Source organism: Ixodes scapularis, unplaced genomic scaffold (genome assembly GCF_016920785.2).
Source record: "Ixodes scapularis isolate PalLabHiFi unplaced genomic scaffold, ASM1692078v2 PGA_scaffold2__306_contigs__length_199485367, whole genome shotgun sequence".
NCBI lineage: Eukaryota > Metazoa > Arthropoda > Arachnida > Ixodida > Ixodidae > Ixodes > Ixodes scapularis.
Window position 1 is genome coordinate 11,654,291 of NW_024609857.1, and position 20,413 is coordinate 11,674,703.

General features: G+C 46.3%; 2 protein-coding genes across 2 annotated transcripts in view; one reads left to right on the forward strand and one right to left on the reverse strand.

The window, feature by feature from the left end:
* LOC8031492 (condensin-2 complex subunit D3) overlaps positions 1-7,575 on the forward strand; it is a 20,899-nt gene extending 13,324 nt beyond the window's left edge. The window contains exons 6-7 of the mRNA XM_029995758.3: positions 471-1,261; positions 6,011-7,575. Of these exons, the coding sequence (XP_029851618.2) occupies positions 471-1,261; positions 6,011-7,381 (2,162 nt within the window). The 3' untranslated portion in view covers positions 7,382-7,575. The remainder of the gene's footprint in view (positions 1-470; positions 1,262-6,010) is intronic.
* On the reverse strand, positions 7,569-20,349 carry LOC8031491 (gem-associated protein 2). Its single transcript, XM_002405859.5, has 8 exons — positions 19,797-20,349; positions 19,643-19,730; positions 17,623-17,712; positions 16,328-16,387; positions 14,355-14,453; positions 14,224-14,292; positions 9,601-9,711; positions 7,569-7,776 (listed from the first exon to the last, which is right to left on the reverse strand). Exons 1-8 carry the CDS (start codon positions 19,913-19,915, stop codon positions 7,684-7,686), a joined length of 729 nt encoding a protein of 242 aa, XP_002405903.2. The 5' UTR covers positions 19,916-20,349; the 3' UTR covers positions 7,569-7,683.
* Positions 20,350-20,413: the final 64 nt, after the last annotated feature.

Here is a 20,413-nt window from a genome sequence, read left to right on the forward strand (position 1 = left end):
TTGTAGTGCAAATTTATGGTAATAGTTTGACCCAACTATGTTCACATTAAAGTTTCGAGATAGCTTGCGGACGTAGCTGGGTCAAATGTGTATTCATAGTAATCAGGAGTAGATAGAATATTGAGAGAATTATATTGTAGCAACCAAGCTACAGTGGGCATGAAAGGGTTAAAGCCTGCAAACAACAGCTTCATCTTCTCAAGTGGGAAAAGAAGCCCGACTCGTAAATGACTAGATGTAAACCTATCCTAAATTTTCGGTGCATGTCTGTAACATCCATTTTCATAGCCACATTTCTTGTTTTGGGGCGCACATCTCATGTCCCGGTTGGTGCAACCGTTGCCACCTGAGGATCCAAGCCCTACATTTTACTGCAACGACACTGTTCCTGATAAAGTAACAAATCTTTTTCCGTAGAATCTGGGAAACCCGACCAGCATAACGGAGGGTAACCAATAATCTGCCCGCAGAGGAAGCAGCGACCAATGCCAGGGGCCACCGCAGGTCCAAGGGCAAGACGATGGAGGACGAGTTCCGCACGACGCCCCGCCTGCGTGCCACGGCAGTGGTAGTGCTTGGCATGCTGAGCCTGCAGAACGAGGGCCTGGCCAAGAAGGTGGTGCCGGCTATAGGCCAAGCGCTAAGCACCAGCAGCGACCCCCTGGTGCGCGCCAATGCGGTGGTGGCCCTGACGGACCTGTGCAAGCGCTACGCCGTCCTCGTGGACCCGTACCTGCCAGCGGTGACGCGCTGCCTCAAGGACCCCCAGGAGAGCGTGCGGCACCTGGTGCTCGTCTGCCTGCTGCGTCTGCTTCAACAGGACTTTGTCAAGCTGCAGGGTCGCGTCTTCTACCGCTTGCTCGCCTGCCTGGCGGACGAGAGCCCCGCGGTGCGCGAGCTGGCCGAGTTCGGCCTGGTGGACCGGGTGTGCAAGCGCTTTCCACATGTTTTCTACCAGCGCTTCGTGGAGTGCCTGTGCTACTTCAACCAGTACCGGGGCGTGACCGGGCAGGCGGCCTCGTCAGCCCAGGAGAGCGTGATCGAATCGCGGGAGCAGGACCAGCACCTGTTCTCGCTGGAGGGGCCCCGCCACCGGGAGCGTCGCATGGGCATCTACCGCTTCCTGCTGCAGAACATGGCCGACGAGGACCGCTTCAAGCTCAACCTGGCCATCACCCAGAACGTGCTGGGCCCGTGTGTGGAGGAGGGACAGGAGGGCGTGGACACCCTCTGTCCAGGGATGCTACAGGACGCCCTGCAGGTGGGACACTGGTGGAGAGCGGGTCCGACGAGGGGGCGGGCCCAACAGAGGTTTATTGGTGGAGGTAGTGCGTAAGGGCGTTGTCCACGGAAGCGGATGTTGAGAGGTGCTCCCTTACCGTTGCACTCGGCGTTTGTTTTCACTTTGCTTCGTGGAAGAAAATGGTTCGCAAATCGGTTCAAAACGTATGCCGTGAGAGGCGTTATGTTCGCGAGCTTGATATTTAGCAGTTTTTCCAGGGTGCTGCCTCTTAGAATATTTTGCGGTGATGAGGTTTTGCGGCAGGGAACGAGTGGTACATACTATGTTAGAGTGATAACGTTTTTAGGATTGTTTTTCATTTGCAAGGTTTGCAAAAATTGAGTCTCTGCAAAATACAAGTTGCTTATCGTACGTAAATTCAGGGTTCGTTTAGAGCCTAAATTTTTGTAAAGTCGGTATTTTCTTATACCGAGAATCGCTTGCACAATCGTTTTTTGACCAAAGGGCCATGTTCCGAAATTTACTCGACCTCACTCCATGGTAAAGGTTTTGTACCTTGGCATTAGAAAACCTACCCACGTCTAGCGATGCTCTCTGCATTGTCACGCAACACCAGCCGGAGTAATTCAGGTGTAGTAAGGTTTGAGACACATCCCAAGTAGGTATCGGTTGTCTCATGAAACCACCAACAAGACTGCGAGATTCAGATACCGTATAAATGTGGCACGCATAAATTCCTGCGCAAAACTCGTCTAAGAAGTGATACATCTTTGAGTCCACCCGAAGACCCGCACAAGATGCAGAGCTCCCGCTCTCTATGCGCTTCGTCGTCTTCAAACCCCGGCTATCCAACATCTCCCCTTTTCCTTATTGTCCAAAACGACTTGGTGGCTTGACCAATCCTCCTGCTCGTGTAGTTTACCCACGTTGTGGCTCTACGTCAACATTGAGTGGTTCATCGTCAACACTGAGTGGTTCATCGTCAACACTGAGTGGTTCATCGTCCTGGTGGCCGTTGTATAAGCTTGTACCTGGCAAATCATCGTACAACATCTCATCGTCCTCCTTGTTTTCGCTTCGATCAATAACCAGAAACTTAGCGTTTCGCCGGACAGTGCCATCCTTTGTGGATACCCAATATGAACGCGGCAAATCGGCTTTCTTGAGTACTGTCCCCCCTTTATTTAGGTCCTTGATCCAGACTTTCTGTGATGACTGAAGCTCTCGCACGACGCAAATATCAGCTGAGCGTGTGACCGCCTCCAACCCGTCGTCTCACGCGCATCGTGCAAGGCTGCATTGTTTAGGTTTTTTAGCACGTACAACTGTACGGCGCCAGTCTGTGTCCACGTACCAGAATAGTCGAGGATGAGCGTTTCCCATGTTTGCCTGCGTGCCGGAAACTTCCTTTTCGGGATAAGCCACAGCGGCATACCAAATGCAGACGATACCATCTCCGTGACGCAAATATCAGCAGAGCGTGTGACCGCCTCAGATGCGTCCTCTCATGCGAATCGTGTAAGGCTGCATTGTTTGGGTTTCTCTTTGCAAACATTTGCCACCCTTTCCTTGTCTTCGAAAAAGATTGAGACATAGTCGCACGTACAACTCTATGGCATCGGTATGTGTTCACGTACCAGACTAGTCGAGGATGAGCGCGTGTTTCCCAGAACCTTGGCCTGCGTACCGGAGTCTTTCATCCCCTTTCAGGATAATTCACCGCAGCATACTTCTGAAACTTGTTTCCTCCAAGAGCAGACGATATTCTCCCGTGTGTCACAGATATTAGCCGAGTGTGTTACTGCCTCCAAGGCGTCGCCTCACGTGGAGCGTGCAAGGCCGCATTGTTTGGGTTTTTCTGTGTAAACAGTTGCCACCCTTTTCCTACCTCCGAAGGGAAGACAACTTCATTGCATGCTGTACAGCGCCAGTTTGTGTCTACTGTAGTCTCAAACGGAGATCGGTGGAAATTAACTAAGCAATTGATAACATGGAAAAAAAAAAGGAACAACGTCCTTTTGTTTATTTTTGTTTCGCTTCATTGTATTGCACCTTTATATCGTCTCAAACATTTTCAAGAACATTCTGCTGCGGCTTGATTTAAGTCACAATGATTAAATTATCCTGGCTGGGGAACAATGAAGATCACAATCTCGGATAATATATATGCAAGACGATGTGGTCATTTCATTATTAAATTGAATCTAAGGCACTAAGTCTTGAGGCAAAGGTTTCTCGCAGATATCTACTATAGAGATTAAACCATTCGAAGAGCTCACCATCCTATTATCTGCCGTTTGAAGTGTGACAACATTTGAGCGCTTTCTTACTTCTGCAACAGTATGTAAAACACATTTCTTACCGGGTTCTCCGTAAACTGCACCGCTGCTTGATTATGAGATCTGCAATTATCGCATTATTGCATACCTCAAACAACCATTATTCATATTTGTACGTTGTGTTGTTGTGTTTCCGCCAAGATTTCGGCGTGTCGAAGTGTCGCCTACTCTTATTGGTCGTTCACCAGGTCAACGGACTTGGATAAACGATTCAAAAGATTTACCGTCTATTTATAGAAATAACCTGGTTTATTGCATTTCCAAAATATAATAATAGCAGAATCAATTTATTTTGTAGTCTTTCTTTTTTCACCTTATTTTTCTTTTTTTTTCCTATCAAGTTGTCGCCATCTGGCTTGAGGGGCGCTGTCTATGCCCGATTACCGGAAGTGGCCTTGAGTGGGACCACTGGGTATGATTTCATTGTGGTGATGCCACTGATCTCTATTGTAGTAGGCTGGATCACGGATCGGAAGCCCATTGCTTGACACCAGGCAATACACGCGTGTCTATGGGAGAACCACGCAAACGTAGGAATATTGGAGCTTGTACGCGGTGCCCAAAGGCAAGTATCTTATGATGTGCTGCGATCATTATATCGGGTGTTTGGAAATTGAATCAGTATTTGTCGAGCGTTCGGACGCCCATTAAAAAATCAGACTTGCCGGAGCACCCACGGATGAGCTGGCAAGCTTGCTCTCGTCGTGAAGTATACAAAGAAACTTACCGTCCCGTCCTCGGGGAAGCCCAGAAACTGTAACTGACGAATGTCGAAAAAGTTCCACATTGAGAGCGGCCTTCCGGGAGTGAGCGAATTCCGCACAGCAAAGCCTTCAAGCTTGTCGTCTGCTAAACCCAACTCATTGAAACCGCCACCAACTCCACGGTAACCTTAGGTAACTCTCGTCTGATTGAGTTGCACTATATTTTTCGCCCAGCGGAGTCACTCCTGACCACAAAATATTTATTTGCAAGAACTGTGAGGGCTGTCAGTTTTAATGTTTGTTCACAAGCTATTTGACAGGCTTCCCGAAAAGCAGCCAAAACGTTTCGGTGCCGACAACAGCTTAGAAAAGGGGGAAACGGCACTTTTTCTCGTTTTTCCCATACACTGGCTGGTGTCAAGTGATGGCTGCCGGTGGTGCCACTGAACCCCTGCAAGACGAGTTTAGATCCGCGATCCAGCCTACTACAATAGAGATCAGTGGGTGAGGCTGTTCCAGCGGCCTCTGGAGCGGCTCTTACAAGAAGTGCCGCCACCCCCGGAATTCGGATGCGCCGTGCGCTGTTCGCCGCTGTATATTCGGGTTAATTTGCAAATCGCTTACAAGAAAGCTTGTTCGCAGGAATGAAAAAAATAAAAATAAAAAAAAAAGAGTAAATTGAGAGCACAGAATAGCGCAATGCTACAGGCACTGCCGGCTGAACTTCTAACAAGCCGGGGTGTTCTTCATATCGAGACTGTTTTGTTTTTGTCGGCGGTGGAATGCTTTGGTTTGATTATAAATCTACCCCCCCCCCCCACTTCAGATTTTCAAAAATTTAAAAATGGGTCGACCTCCATTTGTGAGAATACGGTACATGTGCATGTCCGTGCGCAGCATGACATCAACACGAGTTGAGGCGGCGTTGCTGCGTGGCATACACAGAGCTCGAAATGGGACGTCTACAAACGTCTTTGTGCTGTTTCCAGCAAATCTTTATTTACCCGTTGGCTTTGTCTTCAACATTGCACAACCTTACCCACCACAGTCACGACGCGCAACATTCTGGGAGAATGAGCGGATTCGCAGTGATCTTACTTCGGTGGGGATGGGCTTCGACCTTACACTCCGCGGTTCCATCCCAGGACATGGGGCGTTCGCTGACCTTGCTATCCCTGAATGGTTTAGTGCTTGTTATTTTTCAAACTGTTTTTTTTTTTTGTTCGAACAAACTTCTTTGTAAGCAAACATTTTCCTTTTGCATGCATGTGCTACGACTACGGGGTGGCGGACATCGGGGAGGAAATGCATAAACGAGGAGAAATGTTTTTCCCTCCTTTGTTTTACTTTGTCATGGACGTCCTCCAACTCTAAGGTCTGCGACCGCATCATTCGGATAGGATGTATGTTCGCGGAGTATTTGTAGGGGTGGCCGATCACCCGGTCCTTTTTTAGAAATCAATATTCGCCCAAAAAGTGGAGTGGGCAATGACTCTGGGATGGGTAGTCACTGACAAAATGAGGGCATCTCTTCCAGATGGCCGGCCTCCAGCATGTGCTCGTTACCTTCTGCCATGCTTTGGTAGTGTGTGCATGCTCGAAGCTCGCGAGGTGCTGAAGTGTCATCGAAGGTAGAAGGCTCGCGCCGGAGGCAGAATGATAGAAAGAGCTCTCTGTCGTCTTTGTCAGTGACTACACCGCAGAACCGCACTCCCTCCTCGCAGGTGCTGTGCTGCGAGGAAATCAAGCTGCAGTCGATCGTGGGCGCGGAGGAGGCGGCCGCGGACGAAGAGCCCGCCCAGGCGCTTCTGATCACGACCCGCAAGACCCTGCTGAGCAACCTGGTCAAGGTCAGCCTGGTGGAAAACGTGGTGCCTGTGGTGCTGGCGCTCAAGCACAAGCTGGAGGCCGCCCGCTCCCCGCTCCTGCGCGCCCTCCTACTCTTCCTCCGCGAGCTCATGCGCGACTACAAGAACGAGGTCAAGGACATCCTGGCGCACGACCGCAAGACGGCCAGCGAGGTGGCTTTCGACCTCAAGCACCTGGAGCAGGAGGAAGAGGAGGAGACCCAGAGGGCAAGGGTGGGAGGGGCGACCCCCCGGACCCCCGCCTGCACGGCCAACCCCGCCCTCAGGGCCGTGCTGGACAGTGCCCGCAAGCTCAGGGAAGAGGCCAGCAAGCGCCAGTCCATCGTGGCGGTGCCCGGACGCGCGCCGGACGACGTGGACGGAGCAGCGGCTCCGGCGGAGCGGCTCGGAGAGGAGGCGGAACAGCCGCCCGAAGGTCCGGCCGCAAGGGTAGTCTCGCCCAGTGAGACGCCAAAAGGACGGAAGAAGAAAGCGAATGCGGCGAGCCCGACGGGGAAACAACGGTCCTCCGAAGGCCCTGCCGCGAGAGGCACGACGTCGAGCGCTCGGCGTGGAGCATCCGCCGGTCAGACCTCGTCAACAAAAAAGAGAAGGAAGCGTGCCGAAAAACAACCCGAGGAAGAGCTCGAACAAGCTGAGACTTCGCCTGACGGTTCGGAGCGCCTCCAGAGCGTCGAGGAGGGCACCTGTGGCAGTCCGGCCGGTTCGGAGAGTCACGAGCCTCCAGTCTCGCCGAGCGAAAGTTCCGCCGACGAAGCGCCAAAGAAAAAGAGGAAAAACAAGAAAAAGAAAAACGAAGCCAAACGTGTGCCGCAAGAGACGATTGCCGCGGAACCTGTGGCGTCGACGGACAGCTGCGGCCGGCCGGAAAGCGGTGGCACCGTACCGTCGGCTGCCTCCGAAAGTATTCGCACTCCGCCTCGCTCCAGGGGAAGCAGGTCAGTCACACCGGGCGGCGTGCGGAGCTCCTGCAGGCTGCCGTCTCCGAGGAGGAAGTTCCCCATCGAGATGGACTTTGTGGCCACCCCTCTTGCTCCAAGAACCGCGTCGCCGTCCGGCAGCCCTCCTAAAGACGGTGCCGCCGCAGCAGCTACTGCGAGGGAGACGTTCAAGAGACCAGCTGCGGTCGGTCGACACGCGGTTCAGCAGAAGGTCTCCACCAGCACGCCTCTGGGCGAGCCCGGCAAAAAGATTTGCGTGTCCCCGGATGTCAGCATGATAGAGTGAACACAGCCACTTGCTCGAAAGAGAGCTGGGAAAAGTTTCTGGCGACGGGTACCAACCTGCGCCTCAACTGTTGTGCAAAGACGTCTTTCCAGTTGTATATTATATTTTACTAAATAGTTTCTTTACCGGCGTTTTTTTTTAAACTAACCTGTATTTATTCGGCTACAGACCCATAAACACCCATTTCTCGGTAATCTGGCTGGTGCACTTTATTTACTGCCAAGACGGTCACGACGTTGACGGGCATGAAATACGCTTTTGGGAAAGGTGGCACGCATTGGGGTAGAACTCCTGCAGCCTTCTCAGGGGTCGGCAAGATCTTGCTGACCAAAGTAGCGGGCGGTGAGGCAGATGATGAGGTTGAGTGGCAGCAGGCGGTCATCACTCTTCGACGTCTGCAACAGACGGTTTTGGCATTCCAAGGCTGTCCGAGAGTCTTCTCGATTGTGAGCCCATACTTAGCTGCTCGGCATTCAGCGTGACAAACTATGTCTATGGAAAAAACTTACCAACAATGCACGTACAAGAAGACTATTTGGCTTATAGTAGTTGTGAATCAATGCATGACTTACGCATGACAAAACAGTGGTTAAATTGGGGAAATGCTCTCCTTAAATGTAGGAATTGCCAAGATAATCAGGGTGCTCGAGAGGGAATACGGTAGGATCGCAATAATTCAAACTCGGATATTTAGTACCTCTGGTTTATTCAAACAAATTGTAAAATTTTCGTTGTCTCGCTATGTTTTTAAAGGCCGACGACCAGTTCATGCTTTCCACTTTTCCCTCGCTTCCTCCTCTCTCCCCTTTTGCCCTGTCCACCGCTGCCTGTTCCCTCCTCCCTCATGGTGAGGAGGATCCGAATCTGGTCGTCGGTCTTTAAGCCGCTTAATTTGAACTCATGCAATTCTTACTTTTGTTTCTGCGATCCCGTTGAGTGGGCTTCTTTCCCAGCACTGGTGCCCTGCAAAGAAGCAACACCCACGAGAGCTTGCGTCCGTGGGTGTTGCTTCTCCGCACTGCACCGTCGCTCGGTCACAAGGGCACTCAACAGGGCTCAAGCAGGGCACACACAAACTATGAGAACCGGCAACATGCAGAAATTTCCACAGCAACTTGAGCGGACACTGTGACGTGGCTCACGGCATAGGTCCACGTCACAGCATCCGCGCAAGTTGCTATGAAAACTTCCACGCGGTGTCCGTTTTCATTGCTCGTTGTTATGTGCCGTCTAAACAGTCCACGGTAAACAACATTTTTGAGTATGTCATTCATTTCACAAATGTTTTATGTGTGGCATACCAGCTTATGATGGTAGGCCTATGCAGAGGAAATCATCAAATATCTGCTTTGTATGGGTAGCAATTCATATGGCAAATCATAATTTTATGTTGCATCATATTTAGATCAATTCCTGACAATTCAGACTAAAGATAATTTGTACAAAACTCATGGCTTCCTGGAGTTTGAACTAAGAGGAGACATGGGTCTTTGGAACCAAGAAAATCCATAAACTTTTTTTCCTTAAATGATGATTTTAAACTTTTGTATTTTTCTTTTGGTCTGCCAAGTTTCTTATTTTGAAGATTAATATTTGAGCCATAATAGAACTTTATAAAATCTATATAGACTGCACTGAAGCTGATGCTAAAACAGCACTTTCTCAAAACAAATTTTGGACTCCTTACAAATTTTCAGAAGGGATATCTCAGCATCTATGGTAGACAGAAAGATAACATTTTTAGCACCATGTAGCTAAATGTGCGAAGTATGCAATGTTGGATGCAGACTTTTCAATCTAGGTGTAGAAAAATATTTTAACTGAAATAATGTTTTATTGCTTGGTAACCACACATTGAGCACTTCACTTCAACGTGTTCTAAAGTCACTAATAATGGTTCAACCTAAAAAGTGCTTCCGACATTGCATTCTTCAAAATTTGTAGTATCTGACTATGTGTTAAAACATTCTTTTTTTTTTAAAAAATATGATTTTTCTCTTGTTTCTGGAAACAGTCTGGTTAATTATAATTACCCTGAGAAGTAACCTACTAATTAAACAAAAATAACAGATATTTGAAAGCAGCTCGAAAAGTCTGAACAAGCTTGTGCTGTTTCATAGGGCTTGGCCAAAAAGAATAAGGAAAAAAGCCCCAAGACCATTGTTCCCCCTTAATGAGAGTCTACTGTACACGGGTACCAAAGATGCCAGCTGTCTCACCAGAGATCTTCTTGCCGACGCGCAAGCCCGTGCCAGAGCCCTGATATTGGAGCAAGCTTCTGGGTGCAGTGGCTTTTCCAAGCAGGCCAACAGTGCATACAGCCACACCCCCTGTAAAGTGGAAAAAAAAAAATATATATATATATATATATACACTGCATAGAGCTGGTACCAAAACATAGTCCTTTGATATAAGGGTGTGTACAGTGACACATCACGGTCAACTATTGTGGCTCTGCTATGAGTAGAGCCACTGAACTTCCCCAGAGAACCACTTTCAATGGTGTTGGCTGGGAACAAAAGGAGTGCATCGATTGATTGTTGCCAGTTTGTTTGTTTCGTGCAGCGAGCATACTAGCATCATCGTGGTATATTCTACAGAGCAAACCAATTCTGCACATCGTAACAGCGTCACAAATGTTTTTCAAACCTTCGGTTTCAAGGTAAAATTTCTGACCCTGCAGAGTCTGCTGATCCTGTGAACTTCAAACTTCGTAATCTATTGAGTCAACAGGTTTGAGGCACTTCATACCTTTCCCAGGCATTTTGGGGTGCAAGTGTATCCTAATTTTTGAAATGCCAACAAGCTTCGAGATATTCGTCAATCAGTTTTGGCGGTTCTTTTGCCCAATTCTGAAACTGGACGAAGAGTGCTGGAACTGCCATCCACAATGATGCAGAGAAGTGCGACACGGTTGTTTTGTACATCTCGTCGCTATTTTGGCAGGGTGTCATTGGCGGATGTCAGACTTGTACCGTACGCATTACAAGTAATCAAATTACTTGTAATCGATTACTTTTTGGAGAAATTTTGTAATCAGTTGATTACTTTTATTAGGCAGTAATCACAAGAGTAATCTGATTACTTTTTTAAGTAATAAAATTACTTGTAACCGTTACAATTTGTCCACGGGACCCCCCCCCCCTCTCCCCCGGCACACGCCTTTTTTTTTATGAAATGAAAAAAATTTTTTTTTTTTAACGCAAAAAAGAAAGATTTTTGCGGAGCTGTAGAAACGAGGTCAATCTCTTTCTATGTACAGTTTCTGTAAAATGTCCATTCTTTTTTTCTTTCGAGCTGAGATTGGGAGTGGGAAGCCACAGTGAGTGACAAAGGCCATTCAGGGCAAAGTTTGAGGAAGCAGAATGTAGCCTTGTGAGTCCTTCGTTCAAACTAGCCCCCTCACGCACACGCACATGCACACACCAAAATGAAAAAAAAAAGTCCTGCTTAGGATACCTACTCGCAGCCCGTAGAAGAACCAGAACCGAAGAATGCCTAAAGCGGATGCCAAATATAACAAAGGCAGTTGAAATTAGGGATGCCGCGAACTTTTTTCGAATCGAAGTTTCGATGATCGAATCAAGCGGTTCGAAAGGTTCGAAAGATTTCGATTTTTCGAATTGTTTATATCGTAAAATTCGACGGAGGTCGAATTTTCGAACTTGTTAAGCTAAGAAGTTCGACGCTTTTCGAACCGTCGAACTTATTATGCTAAAAAATTAGATCTTTTTCGAACTTTCGAACTTATTGCGCTGCAAGGTTCGATGCTTGTCGAACTTTCGAACTTGACTGACCAAAAAATTCGATGAATTTCGAAATTTCGAACTTATTTATCAAGAGGATTCGAAAAGTTTCGAACTTTCGAATTCTGAAAAGTAAAAAGTTCGACGAACTTCGAACTTTTAGGGTTAAAGTTCGACGTTTGTCGAACTTCGAAAGACCGGCGGACGGTTTCATTTGGTTTCAAGTAGTGGGGTACATTCGTAATTTTTTTTTCTCGAACTTTTACGCGCGGTGCTGCGTTTCTTACGAAAGACAATGTCATTTATTTCAATGTTCTGGCATGCTTAGGTTTAAAGAAATAAATCCCCGAAGGGGCGAGGACGAACGACGGGTTTTTGACGATTATCGTTTGTGCCAGATTTGAAGCACGCTGCAGCCGGAGCTATTTATGGTAGATATGTTATACTTTTTTTTTATGAATGATCTATGTATAGCCTAGGTAAGTGCCGTCTTAAGATGTGATTATTGTTATTCAACGTGAGTTTCGAAGAAATGTCCAAACATGTATCTGCATGCAATTATGACCTAAACTTGATATTTATTTTCGTCTAAGTTGTTTGAGGTATCGCATTTAAATTAACACCACAGACAGTACATATCATTGCCATCTGCAGAATACGAAATAATATATTTATTGTTTTTTCACGTTAAGGAATAAATTAACTCATGGGAGAAGATATCTAGTAGTGTTCAAGTTCAGCACGTCATTAAAAGAAAACTTTTTTTTTTTTTTTTTTTCGCTTCACGTTCCTGGGACGTGTTTCTTTTAGCCTGTACACATTTTGGTAAAAGAAACTTGTTTCGAAGTTCTGAACCTCTGAATATGCAAGAATAGAACACTTCCAAGAATTCTTGATAGTTTTTTTTTTCTCCTGCTTTTTATTCCCGCATTTATTCTTTTTTTTTTTTCTTTTGTTACTATCGGCACAGGTGTTTAGGTCGAAAAGACAGCTTTGAACTTCCGAACCACTAAGCATGTGACGAGCAGTGCCTTCTGACAACGAGTTTCTAACAATGACCATCTACGCAACCTTTTATGCAGTGAAGAGCGACAGTAGCTATACATATGCATAAATAATTTCAGATTAAAATAAGCACCGGATCGGATTACTACCAGCGTGCAAGGAGTGGCGAGCTAGTTTGCCAGGTCGCTTCAAGGTTTTTCTGAGCCTCAACCTCCTGCTCGCCCCTGGCCGTTTCGAACTGGACGAGTCTCGTAAAACAGTGTGTTCGTGCAATCACTACTGCGTGATAAAGACACCCCCCCCCCCCCTTCCCCCGGGGCCGGCGGTCACAATTCTGCACTGGCAAATATTCTAGCACGTCCGGGACACTCGTCGTCTCATTTAATTGCCTGACCAACTTCGCAGAATCTAGATATCACACCCTAACTTTTCTAAACTTGATTTTGTGAAAACCAGTGAGTCGTGAAAACGTTATTTGAAACAAACTGTGGAGGAACTTGAAAACCGTGCTTCGAACTTTGAAAACTTGGATTAGAAAAAAATTCAAAATCTTCGAAGTTTTTTTTTTTTTTTTTTTTTTTTTTTTTTAATTTAGCATTAAAAGAGAATCGAAACTTTCGAACTTTTCGAACTTTATGCAAAAAGAAATTAGAAATTTTCGAATTATTCGAACTTCATGTCTATGAAAATTCGAAGCGTTCGAAGTTTTCGAATTTTTTTTACAAAGGATTTCGAAATCTTCGAATTTATCGAACCTGAAGTAAAAAAATATTAGAAATATTCGAATTCGAAATTTTAGAAACCGTGAAAGCTTCGAAATTTTCGAATTCGAAACTCCGCAGTGGACAAAAGTTGAGAATTTTTCTAAATCGAACCTCGGTCGGTACGAAAATATCGAAATTTTTCGAAATCGAACCTCAGTTCGCTTCGCAAATATCGAAACCTTTCGAAATCGAACCTAGGGTGGTTCGCGACATCCCTAGTTGAAATATTTCCCAATTTCCCCTACGTGGTCTTTGTGACGAGCAATGTTTCGAGTTGAGAAGTGGTCGGGGCGATCTCTTCCGCTAATGGATACTACACATGATCCGTTTCAAATCCTGGAGCTGCTGCTCTTTTGTATAACATGCGAGCTCATCCACATGTGAATAATAAAATGAGCCACGCAAACTTTGAGCGACAACCCTTGCTCAAGCTTAACATGTTAACATGATCTAGAACCTCCTCCACTTCTCCCCCCCCCCCCCCCCCCCCCACACACACACACACACACTGGTGAACGCCCAAATCATTAAACGTCTTCAAACGAATTCTATGCTTGTGTCCGCATTGTGAAGGTGCAACGACCACGAAGAGGGAGCCAGTTTTTCTTTTTCAATACTAGTGCAAATGTGAAATATAGGTTGGAAGTAGTTCATCGTTGTGAGCGCTAAAGATGTGTCTTCACACAATAAAGTAATCGAAAAAGTAACGATTACTTCTTTAAGTAATGTCCAATTACTTTTGCCGTCGGGTAATCAAGTAATCTAATCGAATACTTTTTAGCCAAGAGTAATAGTAATTGTAATCGATTACTTTTTTTTAGTAACGTGTACAAGACTGGCGGATGTTGACTTCGAGCTGCTGAGATAATGACAAAGCGCCCGAATTGAGTATGCCACCCTTCCAGGCATCATTATGAACGGGAGTGCCGGCGCTCTTTTGTGCGTCCCATTTCGAAATCGTTTGACAAAAATGCAAAACTGATTGATGCGTATCTGATGAGATATGCAACAATCAGTTGCCTAAATGTTTACAATTAATTAGCCTCTCAGTTACCTAAATGTTTACATTGGATTAGCCTCTAATAATAACTGCCTTTAAAAACTGCAATTGCAACATGAGCCGTTAAACCATAATTTACAAAGTTATAATTAGCCTATTTTAGTTAACTTTCAAATTTATTGTGGCGGTTAACGCCCTGCCTATTGTCTGCTGAGCACCATGAACGCAGTAAAGACAGTGTTCCTGTAACTGTCACCTTAACAGTTTCGAAAATCTGTTCAAAATTAAAAGTTGAGCTGGCTTTGGAGAAGAGGTAAACCAACGTACCATTTCAATGCAAAATCCCTTTTCTTGAATCCACTGGGTGTTGTAGTTTATCAGATTGTCAACTGTGTGCTGAAATGCAGAAATGGGTTGTACTGCTCTGTTGCAGACATATGTGAAATGCAAGCGTTCACCTGTGGAATGGCCGAGACAATGCTGAGCAGAGGTGCTATGGCAGGTGGGGCAGATCCATAGCAGACACTTCGCCATCTCTCCTTGTCGTCTGCTCGAGGCTACAACATTGCGGCACACATTCGATTCATCGTGGCCAACAAAATGAGTTTGGAAAATTCATACACTGTTTACTTGCACATGGCTATGGGGCTTTGTTGCAGAAATCTCCATAGTCTAGAGTCGAGCACCAAGATCCACCATCCGAATTGGTGGTGCACATCCCACGGCAATCGTAGTTCCAGCAACATTTTAATATTGTGTGAAAAAAAAAACGAACTTCACTGTCCTTTTTGCAGTGCCACACGCTGTACTTGTGTTCTTTGTGATCATCTACAATTAAGCGGAAGTGCACCTGAGGTATAGAGTCATGATTAAAAGAAGACAAAGACAACAGGCCAGGCCAAGCATTTCTACACCACACTTCAGCAGTGCAAGCTTGAAAGTTAATGGTGAGAGTGAAATAGCAGCAGCCAAGTGTTTTTTCTTGGAGAGAAAGGGTTTTTTTTGGTAGTCCTGCATCTAGCATGAGCGTGTGGCCTTTGTTTGTACTTTGGTGCTGTGCATGTAACCAAACCGCCATCGAAACGGCTAATTTGAGCTGGTTATAGGATATTTTAATAATTACTCTCTATGCACTGCCATATAATCCTGGGCTGTGGAACACATTATGAGAATGTGCAGTAGCTATCTTCAGTGGAGCAGCCGACGCCACGTCCAAAGCCCAGTGACTCGGAGTTTTCTTTCTGGGTGATAACAGGGGAAAGCAACTGCACTGTGCTCTTACTGTACGCCCGTAAGAGTAGGCCAAATGAGATACAACTTTTTGGAAGCAAACTCGGTTGTTGGTGAAGTGTGCAAACATTGGTATACTAATCAAAATTTTTCAATCTAATTTGGAGATCCAATCCAACGAGAAAAAGCGGGAGTTTCGCTCTAAAATCGGTGATGAAAATTCGACCCTGCGAGTAGTCTCGAATTTTCCTCAAAAGTTTATTTCAATGGTGGATTCTATACATTGAAAAATTTTGAGGCATAGCTCCCTTCCTGTGAAAAATTAAACATGGTCATTGGCGGACGCCGACACAGAAGGCCGAGTGAATCGAGGGTTCTACTTCTTCCACCACCCCCCAAAAGGTAGCAAGCAGATAACGCTCTTGGTTGAAAGCAGACGATGGTTACCAAGTGCTTGCTGCACTTATCAAAGCTGTTATAACTTTACACAGGAATAAAGTTATGCCCTGAAATTTTACAAAGTAATATCCATCACTAAAGCGCACCTTTGGTCAAAGATTGAGCTCCTACATTCAGGCTCAGATTTGTTCGGGTCATTTCACGGCGAGTCTGTAAATTCGTAACACCATGTACTATATATAGCATAAAAGTATAAGAAGTTTTAATAAATCAAAACATGACATTATGCACAACATATATACACATGCATATAAAAAACATTACACTTCTGGACATTCTAAGAACTGTGCTAAGAATCACTCGCTCAACAGGCTTGTCAGCCTGTTGAGCGAGACTTTTATTCCATTAGACCAGAGGTGTGCAAAGTGAGGGTCGTGAGGCAACGTCTGGGGTTTGCGGGGGGCCTAAGAAAGCTGAGCTGCTGATAGCTTTGATGCTGCTCTAACGGGGGAAAGGAAGGGAAGGGGGATGGGTCGCCGGACGAGGGTAAAGTATTTAAGGTGTCGCGGGCCTGAAAAGTTTGAGCAACTCTTCATTAGACCATAGAAAAAGGAAAATTTAAAACATTGGCTATGGGACAAGAGAAAGACAACCAAAAAAGACTGATTTTATCACATTCGATGTGCACAATACTGCGCAATTGAAATCGGGGAGTCTGTGGTGTAAGAGTGGCAAGCGTTGCCACGGGCAGAAGCAAAGGTTCAGACGTTGTCCCCTATACCTTAGGATCAGATATACTCACCAATCTAACGGGACACTTTGCTTTGCTCTTTTTCATCAGGGCCTTGTGCCTTGCGAGTAGCTAGAAAAGAAAGTGACTGCCTAAGTGACTGTTGACATTCTTGGTACTCGCATATTATTTATCCGTTTGAGACAGTAGAAAAATTTGAGCTGTACTGCATTAATCCCTAGGACAGCTGCAGCAACAGCTGCGAGAAGTCATGGCAAAACTGTTGGGCGTCGGCGTCGCGTTCACGCACTGTGGGGCAAGTGAACAAAAGAGTTTGGAACAAAATGGACATCTGACCATTTTGTTCCGGACTTATTTGTTTCTTTCTGTCCGGCAGCGCGTGAAAGTGCATCTCCCGGCATGAGCTCTTGGCATGGACAGTGCTACAACAGCATTTTGCTATTGGCTATTTTTTTTTTTTCTTTCCAGAGAGAATGTGCAGTGGGCATCGGGTACTACAAAAACTTCAAATATAAAAAGGGTGGTTAACGCTGTGGCGTAGCTCTGTTGTTACATCTCTGCTTTGCACGCAGTGGACCCAGGTTCGATTCCCACAGGCAGCAAGCGATTATTTTTAGGATTTGGCAATATCAACGACGGACGCCCACAATGCCAACTACAACATCAACGACAATAGCTACGACAACTACAACATCAACAACCGGCATCATTTCCAGCGGTAAGAAAAGCCCATAACGGCTCTCGCTGTAAAAGAATATGCTGGGCAGATTCAAAGTGGACATTGATGCTTCACACAGAGACGCTTCTTAACTCCCGAGGAAGCCATGTCACATAACAAAATGTCAGCTTGCACCCCAAGGCTCTACAGACTCTTTTCCGAGTTCCTCTTCTTCCAGTTCCTGCTACTTGCATGCTTTATTCTGGCATTATGTATGTTGTAAGAAAAGACAGACCACCTTATTTTGCACAGACCGTTCTCACTCAGTTTACGCTTTCTAAGAGATGAGACCACAAACTGTTGTTACTGGGAATTTGAGATGCTAAAGGGGGATCGGTGACCGAGTGGGCTAGCGCACACCAGCTAGAAGCTTCGCAATGTGGAACCCAGGGATCCTGGGTTCAATCCCCACGCCTGCCCGTTTCCATCTGGATGAGCATCGTACCGGCGTGCGGTCGTGTATCACTACTACGTGATACACATTAAAGACACCAGGCTAGCAGTCATACTACACTAGCTAAATTGCTCATCTACAGCTGAGAGACCAGTCGCCCATTGGGGCAGACTAACTTCAGGCTGTATAAACATACACACAACACAAAGAGATGCTAGATGTACGGCACCTTACCTGCCTGGTCGCCGAGAAATTGGCCACTTGCTCTTTCTGCCACTCTAAAGTCGGAGCCAAACCATCGGGAGGTGGGGCACACTCGCTTGACTGAAAGAAAAGTGGTTGGTTTGATAAAACAGACGTGCCCTTTGGAATGAAGACAACAGGTGCGTCAATTCACAGCTGATTCGAACCACCAATATCATCCGAGGTTTCCCTGGTATTTTCATGCCTGGCTTAACAATAGGCAGTCCTATTAATATGCGCTACAGGTGTTGAGATTCTTAGATTTAATTCTTCAGTGCCCGAGCGCCAAAAGCGCTGGTGTGGCCGCTTTTCTGGCTTGTGGAAAGAACAAGCTGTCGGATGATCTTTCGCCAGCTGATGCTGCCAGTATTCGTTAGAGGCATGCACCTGGGTTAGCACTGCTTATGACAACATGCTACACAGGAATATTGTCATGGTTCTTCATTTCTCATTGCGGCACTAACTGGTCACGAATCTGAACCCGAATATTCGCAAACGGACTGATTGTTACCGAGCATAGTGTGACAGATATGCAGTACACGCATGCTATTTGTGAGCTGGATTGGCTGACGTGTCTGAGCACTGCAATTGCAAAAGGACAGATATAGCATGCTCTTAATTTAAAAGGCAACTCCGCTTCATTTTTGGTTTTGAAAAAACAATGCAGTCCTCTTCAGTATCGCCTAGGGAGACCACACGTGAAATGTTACGACGCAGTTCTGTCTAAATGTTTCTTAAACGGTCCGGCAAACTTTGCAACTCGCCAAGTTGCCGAAATTGGCTGACTTAAGCGGGCGAATTCAGGCGCAACCAACAGCGCAGTCAAGGCACAGTCACAGCATGGGCGGAGCCAACATTGAGCTAAACGTCATTATCATGGCTCCCTTTTGCTTGTTTTTACTTCTCCGGGCGAGCGTAGCCCATGACGTCAGCAATGTTGCCTCTCGGTACTCAGCGGTGTCCACGTGATTGGTGTAACGCGCCTGCGCGGCGCGTTTCTTGGGAGCCGTCCGGCTGCCCACCGTGATCCCGGCGTTACCGCCGTCTTCCGCGTCTTAACCGCCGTCGTCGTCTCACCGATTGTGATTATTGTCTCTCGGAGTTTCGTCCACACTACGAACACCACGTGCGCAGACTTGTGCAGACGTCGTCAAATGCCGTTGACACCAAAACGTGGCGAAGAGTGCGGTGCAGACGACACTCGCGCCTGCCACACGCCCGCCTCAATCCCGCCCGTCGTTGGGCCGAGGATCACGTGACATCTCGTACCACGTGATGGCCATGTACTTGGCGACCCGAGGCCAATGTTGCCGGGCGGAGCCGAAGTTTCGGTTTCGATTTCTGCTCGTGTTTAAAATTATATTTAAAAATATATATCCCATTTTTCGCGAAGCAAACGACGCAGTGTGTTTTACTAGGGCTTTTTAATTCGAAATCAATCATTATCCCGAAATCTTCGGAATTGAGCGGAGTTGCCCTTTAATGATGAGCGTCGTGCAGAAATCATGTTCCTGGATACCCACTTTCGGGTGCTAGTTTTATTTTTATTTATTTTTCACTAATACCCTTTAATTACACAGGCATGCTTAACTGCAGTTACGCTTAACCATGCACCAGTTACCACAGTACACTTTTGGACAATTTTCTGTGGCTGTGCAGTCAAAGCTAGGGGCGCATGTGCGCTTATGCATCTTGGTAAAAGCGTAACTGCAGTTAGAGGATTAGCGACATGCAGTCTGGAAAAGAGGTCGCATGCAAGTGTCACATTGTTCATTTCTTCTTCAGCAGACCGTTAAGCAGATGACTACTCTCGAGTCAACGTCGCTGATAGTTTCACTGGCCGCCACCAGTCTATCACCGCTTGGAGAAAAACAACGCGCAAGGGAGCGCTCGGGTTAAATGTGACTGGGGCTGTAAACACATATAAGTGCCTGCATACACTGGACAAATGAACTTGAAAATTGGGTATTTGGGCGATCGTCGTACATATTTCTTGTCATGCCAAACTTACGTCGTTAAACCGTACGGTCTGTCTGCTCGTGAACTTGCTGGTGTCCAGGTTTGCAACCACAACATCAGGACAGTTGTAGGCCTCCTGCCTAAAATAAATAAATAGATGTTTTGTTTTGTTTTGACTAGCATGGGCGTACAGCAAGCGTACTCACTGCACTCTGCGGAGGTATTCGTTTCCAGAGGTGGGGGGAATGTCCAGGTCGTACTCTTCGCCAGTGTCTGGCACACTGAACGCTCTGAACATCAGACTTCCTCCTTCGTCGTCGGACATATTTAGAGACAGGGCCAAGACCGGCCTGTTACGATGATAAAACCAACGTGTTAAAACGATGTCTGTGGGCGCTTCGTCTGCTTGTCCCAGAGGTAAGCAGAACCGATGCCAGCTTCTCGCAGACGTTAGCGCGCCATTTTTTTAAATCTAAATCCTGATAGACAGCCCCCCAAATAGAGTTACAGTCATCATAATAAAACACAGAACATGATTTTCGACGCTGTGATTAACAATATCTGATATAAACGACGTGGAAAACAGTACCACGGTTCTACGAGGAGCGAGAGGAGCGAGGATGAGTGAATGGATAAACGAACCGAAAGGAACAGACTAGATAAGCGGATAGACCATAGATTGGCTGACAGCTTGTGTCACCTAGTGCAAAACTTTTTACTCCCCCGTTGTAATTTCGTTCTAAATCGCATCTCCCGTTAAATCAGCTTATTCAATAATTTTTGCATGTAAATTTATATTTATCTAGACCCTTTACACTAACCT

Bases quoted from the DNA above. Each gene is read 5' to 3' on its own strand.
- LOC8031491 (XM_002405859.5), bottom strand. From the start codon at position 19,915: ATGTCCGACGACGAAGGAGGAAGTCTGATGTTCAGAGCGTTCAGTGTG. The intron at 14,454-16,327 runs GTGAGTATATCT...GCAATGTTGTAG, and splicing joins CAAAGTGTCCCGTTAGATTG to CCTCGAGCAGACGACAAGGA. The intron at 9,712-14,223 runs GTACGTTGGTTT...TCCACTTTACAG, and splicing joins AGGGATTTTGCATTGAAATG to GGGGTGTGGCTGTATGCACT.